Source organism: Daphnia pulex, chromosome 10, assembly GCF_021134715.1.
Source record: "Daphnia pulex isolate KAP4 chromosome 10, ASM2113471v1".
In the NCBI taxonomy this organism is placed as follows: Eukaryota; Metazoa; Arthropoda; class Branchiopoda; order Diplostraca; family Daphniidae; genus Daphnia; species Daphnia pulex.
The window spans coordinates 3,822,898-3,839,322 of NC_060026.1; the positions used below are offsets into that span (position 1 = coordinate 3,822,898).

Below are 16,425 nucleotides of genomic sequence, written 5' to 3' on the forward strand. Positions count from 1 at the left end.
AACTAACGAAGCAACTAAATGCGGAATAATTCAGGACAGTTTTTGTTTTATTGCCCAATCTCCCGAACTTTCACTAAATCACAAGAACTTGAAATACATAATACAAAAACTAACAAATGTGGAACGTCGTTCAACCTAGAAATTGTTTAGGGTCCATTCCGAAAGACTATATTCGTAATTTCCGTCGCCCCTTCGCCCTTCTCCAGCATTCACTTTCACAAGAAGAAATCTCCACCGAGCAGCGAAGCTCCACCCGATTCGCCCACGACTTTACACATGTCTAGCCTAGTCGACAGGAACGCTAGAGATTTTGGTATAAAACGCTTGAACGGCCAGCAGAAATGCATCAGTTCTCTAGCTGCCTCAACCACCTCACATCTCCAACATGAAGGTAAGAAAATTAGAAAACAAAAAATGTTATTCAATATTCTTGATACATTTAGAGAAAAATAAATGTATACCTTTGTATTCTATTAGTTCTTCGTTCTCGCTGCCGTTTTCGCCGTTGCTGCCGCCAGTTCTTACAAGGCTGCCGAATACGCACCCAAATACGAAGCTAAATACGAGGAAGTCACTTATGTGAGTCTGCTAATGATGATTCAAGAAAATAATTATCACATAAACTAAATCTTCAACTGGATTACGACATTTTCAGGCCCCCCAGCCATACAGCTTCGAATACGACGTCCAGGATAAGGAATCTTACAACGACTTTGTCCACTCCGAGAAATCCGACTACAACGTCGTCACCGGATCTTACCGTGTTGCTCTTCCCGATGGCCGCACCCAAATCGTCTCCTACAAGGCTGACGCTTCCGGATACAACGCCGATGTGAAATACGAAGGCGAAGCTCAGTACCCCGAAGAGCCCAAATACAAGGCTGCTTCCTACCCTGCCCCAGCCTACTCTGCCCCGGCCTACAAAGCCCCAGCTTACCCTGCTGCCCCAGCCTACCCCGCCCCAGCTTACAAAGCCCCAGCCTACCCCGCTCCCGCCTACAAGGCTCCCGAATACAAAGCCCCAGCTCCCGCCTACAAGGCTCCTACTTACTCCGCTCCCGCATACAAAGCTCCCACTTACTCCGCTTCTGCCTACAAAGCCCCAGCCTACAAGCCCGCTCCTGCCTACCCTAAATACTAGGTCCCCTTTATTCTCAAACATATTTTCCACCGTGAATAATTTAACAGAAGTAACTTAATGCGGAACAATTCAGTACATTTTTTCTTAAATTGTGCATAAATCAAATAGTGTTGATATTGAAATGAGAGAAAATACAATTGTTATTTTATACAGTTCAATTGGTTGCATAATCTTTGGCATAATCGCGATGTATATCGTATATCGCGATGGATCGCCTTGTGCCGGGTCGACGGAGAAATAGTTTTAAAGTAATCAATTGAAGAGAAACCATTTTCATTAAAATTTAATTACCAAGTTAATGAAAAAAAAATCCGAAATGTATATTTCAATTCACAGAAACTGTAGAATATGGGTTTTATTTGGACAGGTGAGTTAAATTTCCATTTTTAGCAACTTGGAGATAACTTCCGAAACGAAATTTCTACTTTTCTCAGAAATTTCGTAGACAAACATGCTGTTATCAAAAAAAGATTTCATCTCCGAAGAGTTCATTGGGAACTGCTTCAATACACCGATAGCGTGTCGAATGGTATCTTTTGATTCCCAAGGTGGCGGGCTGTGGAAAACTAAATACTCAATCAAACAAGTCTTGATAGCGTAAGAAGACGGACAAATTTTTCTCGGAATATCTAACTTTCTGTCCTGCTTCGCCTTATGGGCTTGAAGCGAAAATAAAAGCTTGAGGAGCTGATAGACCCTGGCCACACATTCTCCAGCGCTTAGCAACAAATCCCTTTCCACGGTTGGATAAGTTATCTGCCAATGGCTGCCTGCAGTGCGACGGTAAGGAACGAGAAAGGCGGGCATGTGACGAGGGATTGAGCACCATTTGGGAAATATGGCCGTTACATTATTGGATTGCTCTTTGCAGAAGTCGACGGCCACGGTGATATCGACGCTGGCTTTCATGGCTGGTGGATATCGACCTCTGTACAGGAAATGGATAGTCACGCAGGTTTCACCGTACCCGACTATTGGCCCAAAGACGTGGACACTAGAAACACTATCTTTAGCCGTGTCCACTAATTGGGTAAAGTGGCGAAGTAAACTACTGGAATTAATCGGTTCGTCAGCCTCTAGTGAAGAATCCGCTTCACGACACGTTCCAGCGTAGACGACTTGTTTACAGTTTGGGGCTGACTGGCGGAAATGTTTAAGAACGACAACCTTATCGAATTCACAAGGCAGAAAAACGTCCGTCTTTTCAGAAGAACTTCCGCACATGTAATACCGTTCGATCTCGAAAAGTGGGTCGATTTCTTTGATTTTATGCAGGAGCCTTATCAGATAAGCGTCAACATCTCGGCTTACTTGACACCATTTACAAAAGTTATGGTTATGGTGGTCGTAGTTCGGGTGAGAATGTTTGTCCAGGTAGTCGTTGATTTTCTTCATCGAGATGGTGTTGCTGTCGTGCCAAGCAGACAAGAGACTGAGCCACTTTTGATAAGACGGAACCCAAATGTGCCTGGGTCGACTTTCGTACCGATAAGTGCAAATGTCGTTATAAGTAACTTTATTATAAAAAATCCCTTTTTTCTTATGAGGCGATTGGACGAAAAACCGAGGCACAAATTCTAACATGTCTCGAAGTTCGATTATATAATCTTGACTAAGATCCTCGTCGTCTTGACAACACTCTTTGCACAGGCTGAACGATTGGGTAGCTACTTCTTCCATGTAATCGAATGGGGTTTTATAATTAACGTCAACGGGAACAGCTGGCAAATAGAGCATCAACTTCTTGACGGAATGAGGACAACCTAACAACGATGCATTCAGAATTATTCGTCCCATTGACTGCATGTCTAAACGTAAGCGGATACCGGACGAGAGCTCGCCCAATAAAGAGTGGAGCCTCCCGCTCCAGTTTCGTGAAAATGCTTCCAACGTCGTAATTCCGCTTTTGGTTCTCCAGCCGATAATCTTTGCATTGGAAGGAACGGCCGAGAGACAGCGAACGATTTCGATCACGTTTTCTCTGCAATAGTTGCTGCAGATGAATTGCAGGGCGTTCCAGCCCCCGCTGTCTGCACAATTGACGTCCGCTCTGTTCTCGATCAAGAGCCGGACGCAGTCGATGAGGTCTTTAGACCCGCGGAAGCAGCACAGGATAATCAAGGGGGTGCGCATATTGTTGTTTTTCGAATTGACGTTGATCCCGTGGGAAATGAGCAAGCGGATAACGTCTGGCAAATTCTCGTGACTGTAATAGCGGACCAATAAACTCAGAGAATTGCTTCCGAAATCGGTCCGGCAGTTGACATCGAAATTGATACTATGCTGGAACAACAAGCTCAAGATTTCAAGTAAATTCTCGTTGTTATAGTAGCGACTCAGAAGCAACAAGGCATTGCATCCGTCGTCGTTCTTGGCATTTAAATCAATTCCGTGCTGAATCAACAAGCGGAAGAGGTCAAGAAGATTCTCGTCGGCGTGATAGCGACAGAGTAGCAAGAGAGCGTTCCATCCCTTCAGATTTCGATGGTTAATGTTGATTTGTCGTTGACACAATAATAGCAGAGACTGAATGCAAGGGAAAAGATCGTTGCATCGATTCGTCCGACACAGCAGCAGTAACGGATTGTTTCCATCGACGTCGACGCAGTTAATGTCAACGTCGAGGTCCTGGACGAGGTGAATCAGTCGCTCTATTCTGCCTCTGGTGGCTACTGGGTTGGCGCATAGTGCCAACAGTTCTTCTTCTTTCTGAAATTATATTACACATCAGATATGAATACCAGTGAGAATGTTAGGATAGAATTAGTGCTAAACTGTGAACTTTAGTTACTATACCTTATTTTTAAAATATGATAGATGCACCGAGTTGGTGGTGATGTTTGGAAAAGCTACGAAGCTTATTTCCATGTTGGGTAACTTATATTTTGACTTTTGTCCTGGGGAAGTGGATGAGTGTCGTTAACGTAGCCATTGTGTCAGAAACGCAGGAAACGAACTGACGCCAACCTAATTACCAACAATGTAATATATCACAATAAAATATTATCTTTTGGCGTGGGACCTTGATCACACCTTTATCACAATGTAGCCGTAGCCTAAAAGTTTAATATTAAAAAAAAAAAAAAAAAACGCAGATAAAACCAGAACTTGCTACACCTTTAAAATATTTTATGATTGATTTTCGTATTAGTCAGGATGGTACTACGTGATGACGATTGAAGCTGACCAAAGATGAGATAATGATTTTTAAGTCGATTGTTGTCACAGATGATAACAAAAAATACCCCGGGGAAATTTATTAATTTGAAGAAAGAATGTTGAGTTAATCTATCACGAATTACGTGCGCACTCTCATTTCGCAATTCAGCGTACACTATAAGGATGGATAAAAGTTTGAAATTTGAAATTTAGTATTTTTTATTTTGTTCTACATCTGCTGTGCTCGCTGTGCTCTTCTTAATCTGCTCTCTGCATTCTTCGATTTGAAATCTAATGCTATGTCGAGAGCAGTTTTCCCGTCAACGTCCATTTCATTGACGACATCAATAAATTTGTCAATAATAAAATCCAACAAATCGACTGGAATTTCTGGCCAAGAAGCGGCAATGTGGAGTTGTGTCTGGTTGCTTCTATTCCGGATGCGTACGTCAACAAAATAGTCACTCTCCTTTAGCAACTTTGTGGTTGCTATCTTTGATTTTGAATTCAGCGCGCAGAATAGAGCAGTGCGATTGTGCTCATTGTCGCGCGATGTCTTATCTAGAATCAGATTGAATAGATCAACTGGTATATTTGGCCACCTGCAGGCGCAGTGTAAGGCTGTAAAATGGATTTCATTCGCGATGTTGACGTTCACAGGCTCACGATTTCCATCTTCACGATTTTCCAGATAACTCAGCAGGATCTTGGTTGCTTTCTTTGATTTTCTCAACAACGCAAATTGGAGAGCAGTATTTCCGTGGTTATCTGTTGCGTTGACATCGGTGGTTTTTTGTAGAATTCGCGTGAAAATGTCATCGGTGAAATCGGACCAACAGGCTATGTAGTGTAGTGCAATTTCTCCACTGTTGCCCTTTATGTTGACATCAACAGCATCATGATTCAGCAGTAGTTGAATTGCGGTTTCTGATTTTTTGGCTAATGCGAAGTGAAGGGCGGTACTATTCGAAACGGTCGTTGCGTTGACATCGTTGGATTTTTTCAGAATGAACTCGAATAGTTCAACTGGAATACTCGGCCAATTGGCGGCATAATGCAGTGCTGTCATTCCGCCGGCACCCACGCTGTTGACATCCAACGAATTTTCCATATTCTTCCTTTTTATGTGTTTCAACAGCATCTTTGCAATAGATTTGAATTCGGAACTCAGTATGTAGTGGAGAGGAGTATTTCCATTCGAGTCTGTTTGATTCAGGTTTTCACTCTTTTCCAATAACATTTTGATTTTAAATTTCGACGGTGATCTTTCGGATAGTGCCCAGTGTAAAGGAGTTGAACCGCGCACATCCACTAGATCAACTCCTATTTCTGAGTTTGCCTTACTTAGAAGTTGTGCTAAATAGTTTATTTCGACATTTAAGTTTAGTAGCTAAATGAAGTGGGGTCTCACCAAGAGAATTGGTGGTATTGATGTCACCATCCCATTCATCTAGAATCTTCTCAACGACTGCCCATTTTTCTCCGTACAAAGCCAAATGCAGAACCGTGCCGTTCGTTGGATTCACCACCCCGCTGCCATTAATAGTTCCACTAAAATCAAATTCTTCGTTTGAATTGAGATACTGTAAAATAATGTAGCGAACATTTTGATCCGACAAATTATTACTGGTGGCATTTTTCTCCTCCGTCAAGTAGTCTTCCATATCTTTTCTAGAAAAAGCTTGGACCCATTCGAGGAGGGTATAGCCTTGAGAGTCGGCACTGTTAAAGTCTGTTGTAAATTTCTCCACTAGACGTGTGAATTCCGCGAAATCATTATCGATGATCGCTTTATAACAATCCATTTTATCGCAATTTAGAATGTGACTGTACTTGATTGCATCTGGGTCGAATGCGGAGCCAGCAGCTTTCTGGATGGTGTGTTTAAATTTATCAACTAGACCACTTGTTACAGTCGACCACATTTTCCCTTCTCCATTAGCCCTTTCGAATACGAACGATGCGAAATTTTGACAGTTTGCAGTAAGGAGATTGTACGGTTTGCTCACTTGACTCGTATAGAATAGAGCCGCCAATAAAGTGGAGAGCGCTGCGTGATTGCCTACAGCACTTGCCAAGGCTTTCGTCGGCTCGAGTCTGAGCACGAGACTTTTCTTGTGCACGTCGTACACGTATTTAATCATTTCAGATCCTTCAGAGTCGGTAAATTGATTCAACACATTCGATTCAGTCGGTTGTTTTGGCGACGATTGACGCAGAATAATGTAAATGCCATTTTTTTCGAGAGACCACCACGTACGGCTACCGTCAGTCGAGTTTTCCGTTCTGAAAATGACGAAAGCATGAATGGCGATGTTGTTTGATTGCACACTAGATGTAAGAGGATTGGAGTAGACCCAAACCCATCTGACAATGTCTTGCAACAACGGTTTCAGAATTTGCACATTGGACTTTGAACTCTTTAAATACTGGGCGAAATTCAAATCATACACTTTTCCGTCGTCATCTTGGTGACCGAAATATTGAAGAAATAATTCCGGTATTTCACTGACGATGTCGACTTCCGTACTCACATCCTGTACGTAGAGCAGTTTTTTAATGAACTTTTTTCCCATGGCAAGGTCGCCTGAAGCAGAAGACATTTTTATTTCTTTGATTATTCTTATATTGGTCGCTTCGATGTGATTTCATCAAAATGCGCGTTCGACGGAATGTGAGCCGCCCAACGGGGAAAACTATCTGTTTTAGGAAATAATACGATTATTAGAATATGAAAGATAATTTTTTAGGTCTCATCAGGAAAAAAACAAACAAACAGATTCACATTTCGCAACCAGCACCTAACATGCTGATCGCATTATATTTAATAAAATAAAGTCGAGAATTTTCAAATGCGCTTATAGACGAGTCAATACTGAAATGATTATTAAGAAAGGAATGTTAAAAATTATGCAGAAAAGTCAAGTAATATCATACAGACCACATATATAATATACGTAGTTCAGAAAATGTACTTTTCACTCACCAATGCAATTATTTGCTTGTTTTAAAGTCAGGATTTGTAAAGAGGCGGATATATGGCGATGTCCCCACTCAACCGTTTTCTATAATCTGAACTTTTTGTTGTCAACGCAGAGACTGTGCGACTTCCTTTCGTTCTAGTTTTTGAGATACAACAACCAAATAATGCAACAGCATGAAACTGATTTGGTAGCTGCGGTCAGCGGATGTTGCCTGCTGTGCGTGTTGTGTCTGATATCGCCACGTCAACACATTATTTGGTTACGTGTATTGAAACTGAACGCTCAAGACTGGACAAACTGGAAATTGAATATACGCTTGGTCGGTCATCGAAACTATGTAGGCTATATAATGAGATGCTGCTGTAGCGACAAGCGCTATACATACGCTCCAAGTTCTAGACAGATTAGACAAAACAGCTCATGTCACTCGTTTCCAACAAGGGTCAGAAAGTGAAAAATTATATTTTAAAAAACCGTGTGTGACTCTTATAGTTATATATGAGACCTAACAAATGAATTTTAATATAATAGCATCAGCATATTATAGTTCAATAATGAAAAAACACGGATTTTGAACGTTATATGATGATTTATTACTATAATACTGACAGAACAGTATATAGATCAGAAAGTTTCAGAAAAGAAGATGACAATTTTTGATTAACACGAAAATTGCCAAAAATTTTAAATTATTTGCTCAGTCAATATTCCAATTCATTGCAATGCATCATTGAAAGTCCTGTTGATTAGGCATTGGACAACGAAACGGACGGTACAATCTTGGGTCAATGCTAAGGTTGTATGTAGATTCCTGCTCGTGAGGTTCGATCCTGTCCCAGAGAAAGAGCAGGTAATCTTGAAGAATTCGAAAAGTGGTGAACCGTCGAAAGGGTTTGATTAAACCTAGCGCTGTTAGATCAGCAGGCAACTCCTTTACAACGTATACCTGCAGTATGGCTCTGAGTATGGAGATCACAAAAAAGGTGTCTCTCGTGAAAACATCCATTAAAAGCGCTGCTGCCAGTGACCAGAACAACAAAACCCTGCCAAGTATTTTCATCTTTTTACAAACCTCATCGAACAGATTGTCCCTATCAATCCGAATTACGGGACTTTCCACAGCGAAAAAAATTTCGTGGACAATTAAGAAAAGTAAAAAGAGGGGAACGTTTGAAAACAGGGCTAATACTTTCGAAATGAACTGCATTGTGGAATTGAGTTACTTTGAGAGTTCAGAAGATTAACTTAATAAAGTTCTGTATAAAATCCTAATTGAGGAATGGCTTCTCTATATATGCATTCCGTCTCGGTGTGAGGTACTGCAACATGCGGATCGCACATTCTATCCAGCTAATATTACAATTTCTATTAACGTGAAGGTAACATAGTTTACAAATTTGGAAAGACGAATGTATTTCGCAGATTATTCAAATTAACACGAGATTATTAATTATGAATAGATACGAGATATTTTGAAATATTATCCGGTTAATTAACAAGTCGAAAGGTGTTGTGGCTGATTGCTCAATCACTTTGATCGCCTAGCGGTATAAAACGCAACTACATTGCGCAACTGACGGCAGTTTAATATTAGGGCGGATACCACCGCTCGAAGATCAATGTCTGAATCAACTATGTCTGGTCGCGAACTTGACGGTAAAAGATTTCGACATGACATTTCTTTTAAAACATGAGTCGGCCATCGTTATTTATAATGGTTATGCATCAAATTATTTTTATTAGTATAAATTCTTCCCAGTTCGATTCCAGGGACTATGGTTCCTTGAATAACAGTCATATAGGTTCCTCCAGATTCTAGGAATATCCGTAATTAGTTACCCGGTACGATTTCTTCCTTATAACAACAAGATCACTTTCTTGTTGTTTGTCGTTATGCGACGCAAATGTCGTTATATCTACAATACGACTAAAATGATTCATTGCAGTTTTATCTGCCGTAGCGTAATCCATAACATAATATGAAAACGATGAAGCCCAAAGTCTAACAAATCTTCTGTCTACAAATTAACATCAGCTTTCGTAAAATCTAGTGAAAAAATTGGTTTGTCAGAAGTGGGATTTGAACCCACGCCTTCTATCGAAGACCAGAATTCTATTCAACCGGACGTCCCGGCAAGCTGTTGGCTTGAGTCTGGCGCCTTAGACCGCTCGGCCATCCTGACATGTCTGTCCCGAATCCAGAATTATTCAAATGATACTTAACAACGGGATAATCATGCCATTACCGTTTTTAACCGTGATGGTTGTGCTTGCAGATGATTGGTTTTGATGGATATTACTTGCAAACGACAAGTTTAATGTCTTTATATAGTTTCTATATAATCCCAACCGAATTAATTATTAGACGTTAGTAATTTGTTTAGTCTGATAAACATATAAAAATCTATCTTATTTAATATTCTGATGATTAACAGTCAGTCAAGATGGTTGCTTGCCCACTTTTCGGTTTGGAGATTCTGTCCATCATCAAGCTTTTATTCAGAAAAAGGACTGAATTGAAAAGACGCGCATAGTTTGGTTATTATTGGGTATGCTCTTTCTGCTATGCATATCTTACGCTTCTTAGAGATTGAGAGGGGTTGCTGATAATATAGAGCTATATATATGATTGCCTCGTTTGATAAAGTATGTGACAAGAAGCCAAAGTCGAAGTGAGTAAATCAATCTGGCGCAATCTGGGTATCAAGTACGATAGTTCCTCCGTCCAGTATACGAAAAACCTTGAAAGTCTTCGGTTTGTACTTTTCCGTTAACGCTATCCATTTTGATTCCCGGACACCATACAAAATGTCTCTCGATGAAGTAAGTATAGCCTTTTTTGCCTGCGCATCAACATTTTCGAAAATTTTACTTTTCTTCATTACAGAAATTTAACAAAGCTGCCGAGGATATTAAGGCTTTGAAAGCAACGCCAACGACCGACGAATTCAAAGAAATCTATGCCTTGTTTAAACAAGCTACTGTTGGAGATGTGAATGTCGGTTAGTAATAATACTATCATAATTTTTGAAACCTTCAGTTGTTCATTTCACAGACATTTTATACCTACATGTGAAATCTCGATATTTGTTTTACAGCTCGCCCCGGCATGTTGGATTTAAAAGGTAAAGCTAAATGGGATTCTTGGGAATCGAAGAAAGGCATGTCCAGTGAAGCTGCCAAGGACGCCTATGTTGCTAAGGCTGCAGAGTTGGTGGCAAAGTATGGTGCATGATGAGAGGACAAGGACATATGCTCTGTGCTATTCTGTAATTGGATCATATTACACGGTCGTGAACTCATGATATCTGTTTTTGGAGTAAAAGTAGTAACGGAGCTGAAAATGGAGTTTAGCTCTTCTTCCACTTGCCCAATCTCCCGAACTTTCACTAAATCACATGAACTTGAAATACATAAAATACAAAAACTAACAAAATGTGGAACAAGTCGTTCAACCTAGAAATTGTTTAGGGTCCATTCCGAAAGACTATATTCGTAATTTCCGTCGCCCCTTCGCCCTTCTCCAGCATTCACTTTCACAAGAAGAAATCTCCACCGAGCAGCGAAGCTCCACCCGATTCGCCCACGACTTTACACATGTCTAGCCTAGTCGACAGGAACGCTAGAGATTTTGGTATAAAACGCTTGAACGGCCAGCAGAAATGCACCAGTTCTTTAGCTGCCTCAACCACCTCCTCACATCTCCAACATGAAGGTAAGAAAACAAAGAATGTTATTCAATATTCTTTACGATTCTTTATACATTTAATAGGAAAATAAATGTAATATATTGTATTCTATTAGTTCTTCGTTCTCGCTGCCGTCTTCGCCGTTGCTGCCGCCAGCTCTTACAAGGCTGCCGAATACGCACCCAAATACGAAGCTAAATACGAGGAAGTCACTTATGTGAGTGTGCTGATGATGATTCAAGAAAATAATTATCACATAAACTAAATCTTCAACTGGATTACGACATTTTCAGGCCCCCCAGCCATACAGCTTCGAATACGACGTCCAGGATAAGGAATCTTACAACGACTTTGTCCACTCCGAGAAATCCGACTACAACGTCGTCACCGGATCTTACCGTGTTGCTCTTCCCGATGGCCGCACCCAAATCGTCTCCTACAAGGCTGACGCTTCCGGATACAACGCCGATGTGAAATACGAAGGCGAAGCTCAGTACCCCGAAGAGCCCAAATACAAGGCTGCTTCCTACCCTGCCCCAGCCTACTCTGCCCCGGCCTACAAAGCCCCAGCTTACCCTGCTGCCCCAGCCTACCCCGCCCCAGCTTACAAAGCCCCAGCCTACCCCGCTCCCACATACAAGGCTCCCGAATACAAAGCCCCCGCCCCTGCCTACAAGGCTCCCACTTACTCCGCTCCCGCATACAAAGCTCCCGTTTACACCGCTCCTGCCTACAAAGCCCCAGCCTACAAGCCCGCTCCTGCCTACCCTAAATACTAGGTTCACTTTATTCCTTCAAACAATTGTCAACACGAATAATTTAATGTAAAATTGGGAGTCAAAGATATATGAGGGCATCTATAGGTAATCTATAGAAGTCCAAATTATTTATCAAATAAAATTTTACAATAAAAAAATCATTCTTATTCTTGTTTTAATATAGTCTATTACTTCAACACATCAAAAAGTTTAGCATTTGTAATTGCCCCAACCTAACTTCTCAATAATTCGACGAAATCTCTGCTTATAGTTATAGTCATAGTAAACCTTCCTGGTCCGATTAAGCTTGTATCGTCGCTTGTATTGATCTTATTAGCTAATTTCTTTAATCTCCCTTTTAAAGTTTACAGTTTGTCTGTGTGCCGTAGTCGAGGATAGTATATGGACGTCTTTTGACATGATACGCCCAAATTGGCGTCTTCGAAAAGACCTAGCTCATTTTCAAGCACACCATGCAATTGACTTGTCAACATTTCTACTGTTCACCGCTATGGGACTTATTTGCCATCACTTTAATTTAGATGGTGTGCAAGACCATTGTCGCTTTCCGTCAACGTAATCTATGTCCTCTAACGTAAGGATATTTATCCATTTTAAATAACGGTCTATGAAGGCCGTGTGCTGTATTGGTCGTTTGTAAATGTTAACGATTAGCTTCAGATGATGAGCGTTAATTTATTTATAGCTGTATAAGAATTCGGATCATGTGTAGTACTGCATCATTCGAGGCATCATTCTATATATAGTCTAGAAATAATCAAGAAGAAAATTTATGATGATGTCATTCTTAAGTGAATATCTTCATAGAATTCAAGAACTGTTGTTTTCAGACTGCTGCAGCATGTATATATGATTATAATCTATGAAACCCTGACCCAGTTCAAGGAAATTGCACCTTCTCCATGAGGAGCTGCCAACTTGCCAATCCCTTCGTATAATGGTTGCATTAGCTCACATATGCGAGATCTATAATTGCTCTTAGACTATAGTGATACGCATTTATGTTACACCACTATACACTCATAGAGCGATTTACTATAGAAAAGGCGTTTGATCGCTTAACTTCTTAGTCACATATAGGAATGCGATGTGAGAATGTAGCTAATGTGGGGAAAGTAGTTCAAAGTCTTCACGAGTGAGACGATCATCCATCAAGATAAAAGGTTAGAACATTTTTTTTTGTATCCACCGAAACAATTCTTTGTGAGTTAACACATCGCCACGAGGAATAAAGAATAGAAAATTCAATTTTACTGTCACTTGGGAAGCTTAATATATTTTTAATAATAGTTATATGGGACTGTAATAAACATTTAAATACTACTCGCCCGGTTACAACAGAAAACAAATACAATTTGAATAATATTTTATGAGACATGTGCTAGAAATGTGGCAAAAATGTTTGGGGGCGAATAAAACCTCAAATGGTTTTCGCTCTCGTTGACCGAGATATTGGCCTGGAGAGATAATCGGGTTGTGCCGTGTTTTGCACGTTCTCTTCTTTACGGCAAGGGGTCTCCCGAACCTTCACTAAATCGCAAGGACTTGGACTACATAATACAAAAACTTCCAAATGTGGAACAATTCCTCTTTCAACCTAGAAATTGTTAGAGTCTACTTAGAGAGGCTATTCATAATTTCCGTCGCCCTTCTCCATTCACTTTCACAAGAAGAAATCTCCACCGAGCTGTGCGGCTCCACCCGATTCGCCCACGACTTTACACATGTCTAGCCTAGTCGACAGGAACGCTAGAGATTTTGGTATAAAACGCTTGAACGGCCAACAGAAATGCATCAGTTCTCTAGCTGCCTCAACCACCTCCTCACATCTCCAACATGAAGGTAAGAAAACAAAGAATGTTATTAAATCAACTTTAATAATTTTAATAGATAAATGCCTTGTATTCTATTAGTTCTTCGTTCTCGCTGCCGTTTTCGCCGTTGCTGCCGCCAGTTCTTACAAGGCTGCCGAATACGCACCCAAATACGAAGCTAAATACGAGGAAGTCACTTATGTGAGTCTGCTAATGATGATTCAAGAAAATAATTATCACATAAACTAAATCTTCAACTGGATTACGACATTTTCAGGCCCCCCAGCCATACAGCTTCGAATACGACGTCCAGGATAAGGAATCTTACAACGACTTTGTCCACTCTGAGAAATCCGACTACAATGTCGTCACCGGATCTTACCGTGTTGCTCTTCCCGATGGCCGCACCCAAATCGTCTCCTACAAGGCTGACGCTTCTGGATACAACGCCGATGTGAAATACGAAGGCGAAGCTCAGTACCCCGAAGAGCCCAAATACAAGGCTGCTTCCTACCCTGCCCCAGCCTACTCTGCCCCGGCCTACAAAGCCCCAGCCTACCCCGCTCCCGCATACAAAGCTCCCGTTTACACCGCCCCTGCCTACAAAGCTCCCACTTACTCCGCTCCCGCCTACAAAGCCCCAGCCTACAAGCCCGCTCCTGCCTACCCTAAATACTAGGTTCTCTTAATTCTCTCAAAAATTTTCCAACATGAATAATTTTAATTCAAAATCGTGAGTCAAAGATAGATGAAGGCGACTATAGGTAATCTATTGAAGTCCGAAATTATTTATCAAAAAATACAATTTTACAATTAAAGATCATTATTTTTCTTTGATATCTACTTTCTTCTACTATATATCTATTACTTAAATACATAAAAATGTATAGTATTTTTAATTGAAAGATTTAACATGGGATGGCCCTTTTTTGAGTTTTTTCAGAGCAGAAAATTTGTTGGCCCAAAATTGCTCGAATTCGTCGAAAGCAGAGCAATAGATGCCTGTCGAAAGCTTTTTTCACTTTTTCCGGGTTTTTTCCTTTTTTTAGCTGGTTTTACTATTACAATTGAGCTAGTACAACTGCAATATCTTCTCGCAGTCGTTTCCAAAATGTCAGCGGTCTGTCTGCTCTCAACGTGTTTATAACGTGTTTACATTCAAACCTGAACCTCAAACCTGCCACTCTAAAGTGAAGTCACAATTTATATTACCTGTACTTTTTTTGTTCTAAGTTTTACCGATATTCATCATGGATTCTCAAGGAATGAAGAATGCAAAAAAAATACTAGAGAAACTTGGTTGGGCAGAAGGTATTATTTTCTTTGAAAAATTGTATCATGGTTCTGCATTGTTTCATACTAAATTTGTGCAATATTGTTTAAGGCAGTGGACTGGGTTTGAACAAAGATGGTATTACTGAAGCCATCAAACCATCGAAAAAATTTGACCTGTCAGGCATTGGTCACAAAAATTTCAACGACTTTCAATGGTGGGATCATGCGTTTAACAAAGCTGCTCAAGCTTTTGACATCAAAGTAACAGATGATCAAGGAGTTGTTGTTGAAAAGACAGAGACAATTGGAAAAATCAAAACAAAAAAAGGCAGCTCAAATTTAGACCAGAATAACTTAGCTTATGGGGTCTTTCACAAGACTGGAACCTTACACAATGGCATAGTCGAATCCACAGAAAGTACATTTAAACTCAAAGAAGAAACTGATTACTCCTTAAAATTGAGTGATGAAGAACTCTTTAAACTCTGCAATGGATTAACAGCCCACAAGTAACATTTACATTTTTATTCAATCAAAATTTACTTACTAATAAAATTGTTTTTCCTTGTAGAGGAGCTAGACACGGACTGACAGCTAGTGGAAAACTAGCGCGAATCGCCAAACAAGAAGCTGCGATGCTGGCGAGCATGAATGTCGATTCCACTACAATTTCAGTAAAATCAGAAGAAAGAAAGAAAAAGAAGAAAAAGTCTGTTGAAATTAACAGTAATGAGAAAATTGAACAGACCACCTGCATAGCTAATGAAATTGTTTCTGTGCCTCATTCTGATGACATGATAACTTCGAATGAGAGATCAACAAAATCCAAGAAAAAGAAGAAATCAAGAAAAGAAATAGATTGTGCAACTGATGAGATGAACAGTCATGCAGATATTCAGGATGCCGCTGAAACCAGCTGTCTCATCAGCAAAAAAGATGAGAAAAGGAAAAAAAAGAAAGAAGCCAAAAATAGTGAAAACCAAACTGAGCTTTTGGTGCCAAAGCCAGTTGAAGAACCCATTGAAGAACCTCGCAAGAAAAGGAAGAAAGTGAAAACTATTGAAAATGAGACTGAACAACCTTTGTTAGAGGAGTCCATCCAACAAACATGCGAAGAACCTAAAAAGAAGAAGAAAAAGAAAAATCGCGATAAATTTGACTGTTAATGACATTTATTAGGATCTTGAAAAAGACTATTTCAACATACAATTTCCCTGCAACCTTTGCCTACAACTTGTTTTAAGTGGCATTCGTTAAAACTGTGAGTTTCTTGTAACGAATATACCCGTTTGCGTTTCAACGCTCCACTCCACGCAAATAGATGATCGATTGTTTATTATTTTATTTTTCATTGATGAAAACTTTGCATAGCTTCTTTTTTTAAAATTATACCGTAAGGCAGAGCTTTAGTTTAGGTAGAACCCGTGGAATAATCATTTATGCAGCAGCATTGCAACGGTAATTTACTTTTAGATAGAAACTCAGATAATTTTTAGTTTGCATTTCAAGACTTCACTAGGTTTTAAGGGCTTTGTAAAATGCACTGTGTAAAACTCCTAGGCCCTAGCTTAGTTTCATTGTTGG

General features: G+C 40.2%; 6 protein-coding genes across 9 annotated transcripts; 5 read left to right on the forward strand and 1 right to left on the reverse strand.

Moving 5' to 3' along the window:
- Positions 1 to 282: 282 nt before the first annotated feature.
- Positions 283 to 14,384, forward strand: LOC124204879 (adhesive plaque matrix protein-like). Of its 3 annotated transcripts, none has more exons than XM_046602113.1 (4): positions 283 to 391; positions 478 to 579; positions 656 to 1,162; positions 14,267 to 14,384. In XM_046602113.1, exons 1-3 carry the CDS (start codon positions 386 to 388, stop codon positions 1,139 to 1,141), a joined length of 594 nt encoding a protein of 197 aa, XP_046458069.1. In that variant the 5' UTR covers positions 283 to 385; the 3' UTR covers positions 1,142 to 1,162; positions 14,267 to 14,384. The 3 variants fall into 3 exon arrangements, with proteins under 3 accessions (XP_046458069.1, XP_046458070.1, XP_046458068.1); XM_046602114.1 differs by lacking the exon at positions 14,267 to 14,384 and having other exon boundaries at positions 656 to 906; positions 940 to 1,293; XM_046602112.1 differs by lacking the exon at positions 14,267 to 14,384 and having other exon boundaries at positions 656 to 1,293.
- On the reverse strand, positions 1,196 to 7,453 carry LOC124204877. Of its 2 annotated transcripts, XM_046602110.1 has the most exons (4): positions 7,287 to 7,453; positions 3,938 to 7,000; positions 2,968 to 3,850; positions 1,196 to 2,904 (listed from the first exon to the last, which is right to left on the reverse strand). In XM_046602110.1, exons 2-4 carry the CDS (start codon positions 4,007 to 4,009, stop codon positions 1,514 to 1,516), a joined length of 2,346 nt encoding a protein of 781 aa, XP_046458066.1. In that variant the 5' UTR covers positions 4,010 to 7,000; positions 7,287 to 7,453; the 3' UTR covers positions 1,196 to 1,513. The 2 variants fall into 2 exon arrangements, with proteins under 2 accessions (XP_046458066.1, XP_046458065.1); XM_046602109.1 differs by having other exon boundaries at positions 1,196 to 3,850; positions 7,287 to 7,451.
- On the forward strand, positions 9,950 to 10,589 carry LOC124204882 (acyl-CoA-binding protein homolog). The gene is made up of 3 exons (XM_046602116.1): positions 9,950 to 10,107; positions 10,172 to 10,286; positions 10,383 to 10,589. Exons 1-3 carry the CDS (start codon positions 10,093 to 10,095, stop codon positions 10,517 to 10,519), a joined length of 267 nt encoding a protein of 88 aa, XP_046458072.1. The 5' UTR covers positions 9,950 to 10,092; the 3' UTR covers positions 10,520 to 10,589.
- On the forward strand, positions 10,658 to 11,898 carry LOC124204878 (adhesive plaque matrix protein-like). Its single transcript, XM_046602111.1, has 3 exons — positions 10,658 to 10,999; positions 11,089 to 11,190; positions 11,267 to 11,898. The coding sequence occupies exons 1-3, from the start codon at positions 10,994 to 10,996 to the stop codon at positions 11,750 to 11,752; spliced, it is 594 nt and encodes a 197-aa protein (XP_046458067.1). The 5' UTR covers positions 10,658 to 10,993; the 3' UTR covers positions 11,753 to 11,898.
- On the forward strand, positions 13,440 to 14,384 carry LOC124204881 (cuticle protein 7-like). Its single transcript, XM_046602115.1, has 3 exons — positions 13,440 to 13,594; positions 13,666 to 13,767; positions 13,844 to 14,384. Exons 1-3 carry the CDS (start codon positions 13,589 to 13,591, stop codon positions 14,243 to 14,245), a joined length of 510 nt encoding a protein of 169 aa, XP_046458071.1. The 5' UTR covers positions 13,440 to 13,588; the 3' UTR covers positions 14,246 to 14,384.
- A 262-nt stretch (positions 14,385 to 14,646) lies between these two features.
- On the forward strand, positions 14,647 to 16,180 carry LOC124204884 (G patch domain-containing protein 4-like). Its single transcript, XM_046602118.1, has 3 exons — positions 14,647 to 14,877; positions 14,951 to 15,350; positions 15,413 to 16,180. Exons 1-3 carry the CDS (start codon positions 14,817 to 14,819, stop codon positions 16,005 to 16,007), a joined length of 1,056 nt encoding a protein of 351 aa, XP_046458074.1. The 5' UTR covers positions 14,647 to 14,816; the 3' UTR covers positions 16,008 to 16,180.
- Positions 16,181 to 16,425: the final 245 nt, after the last annotated feature.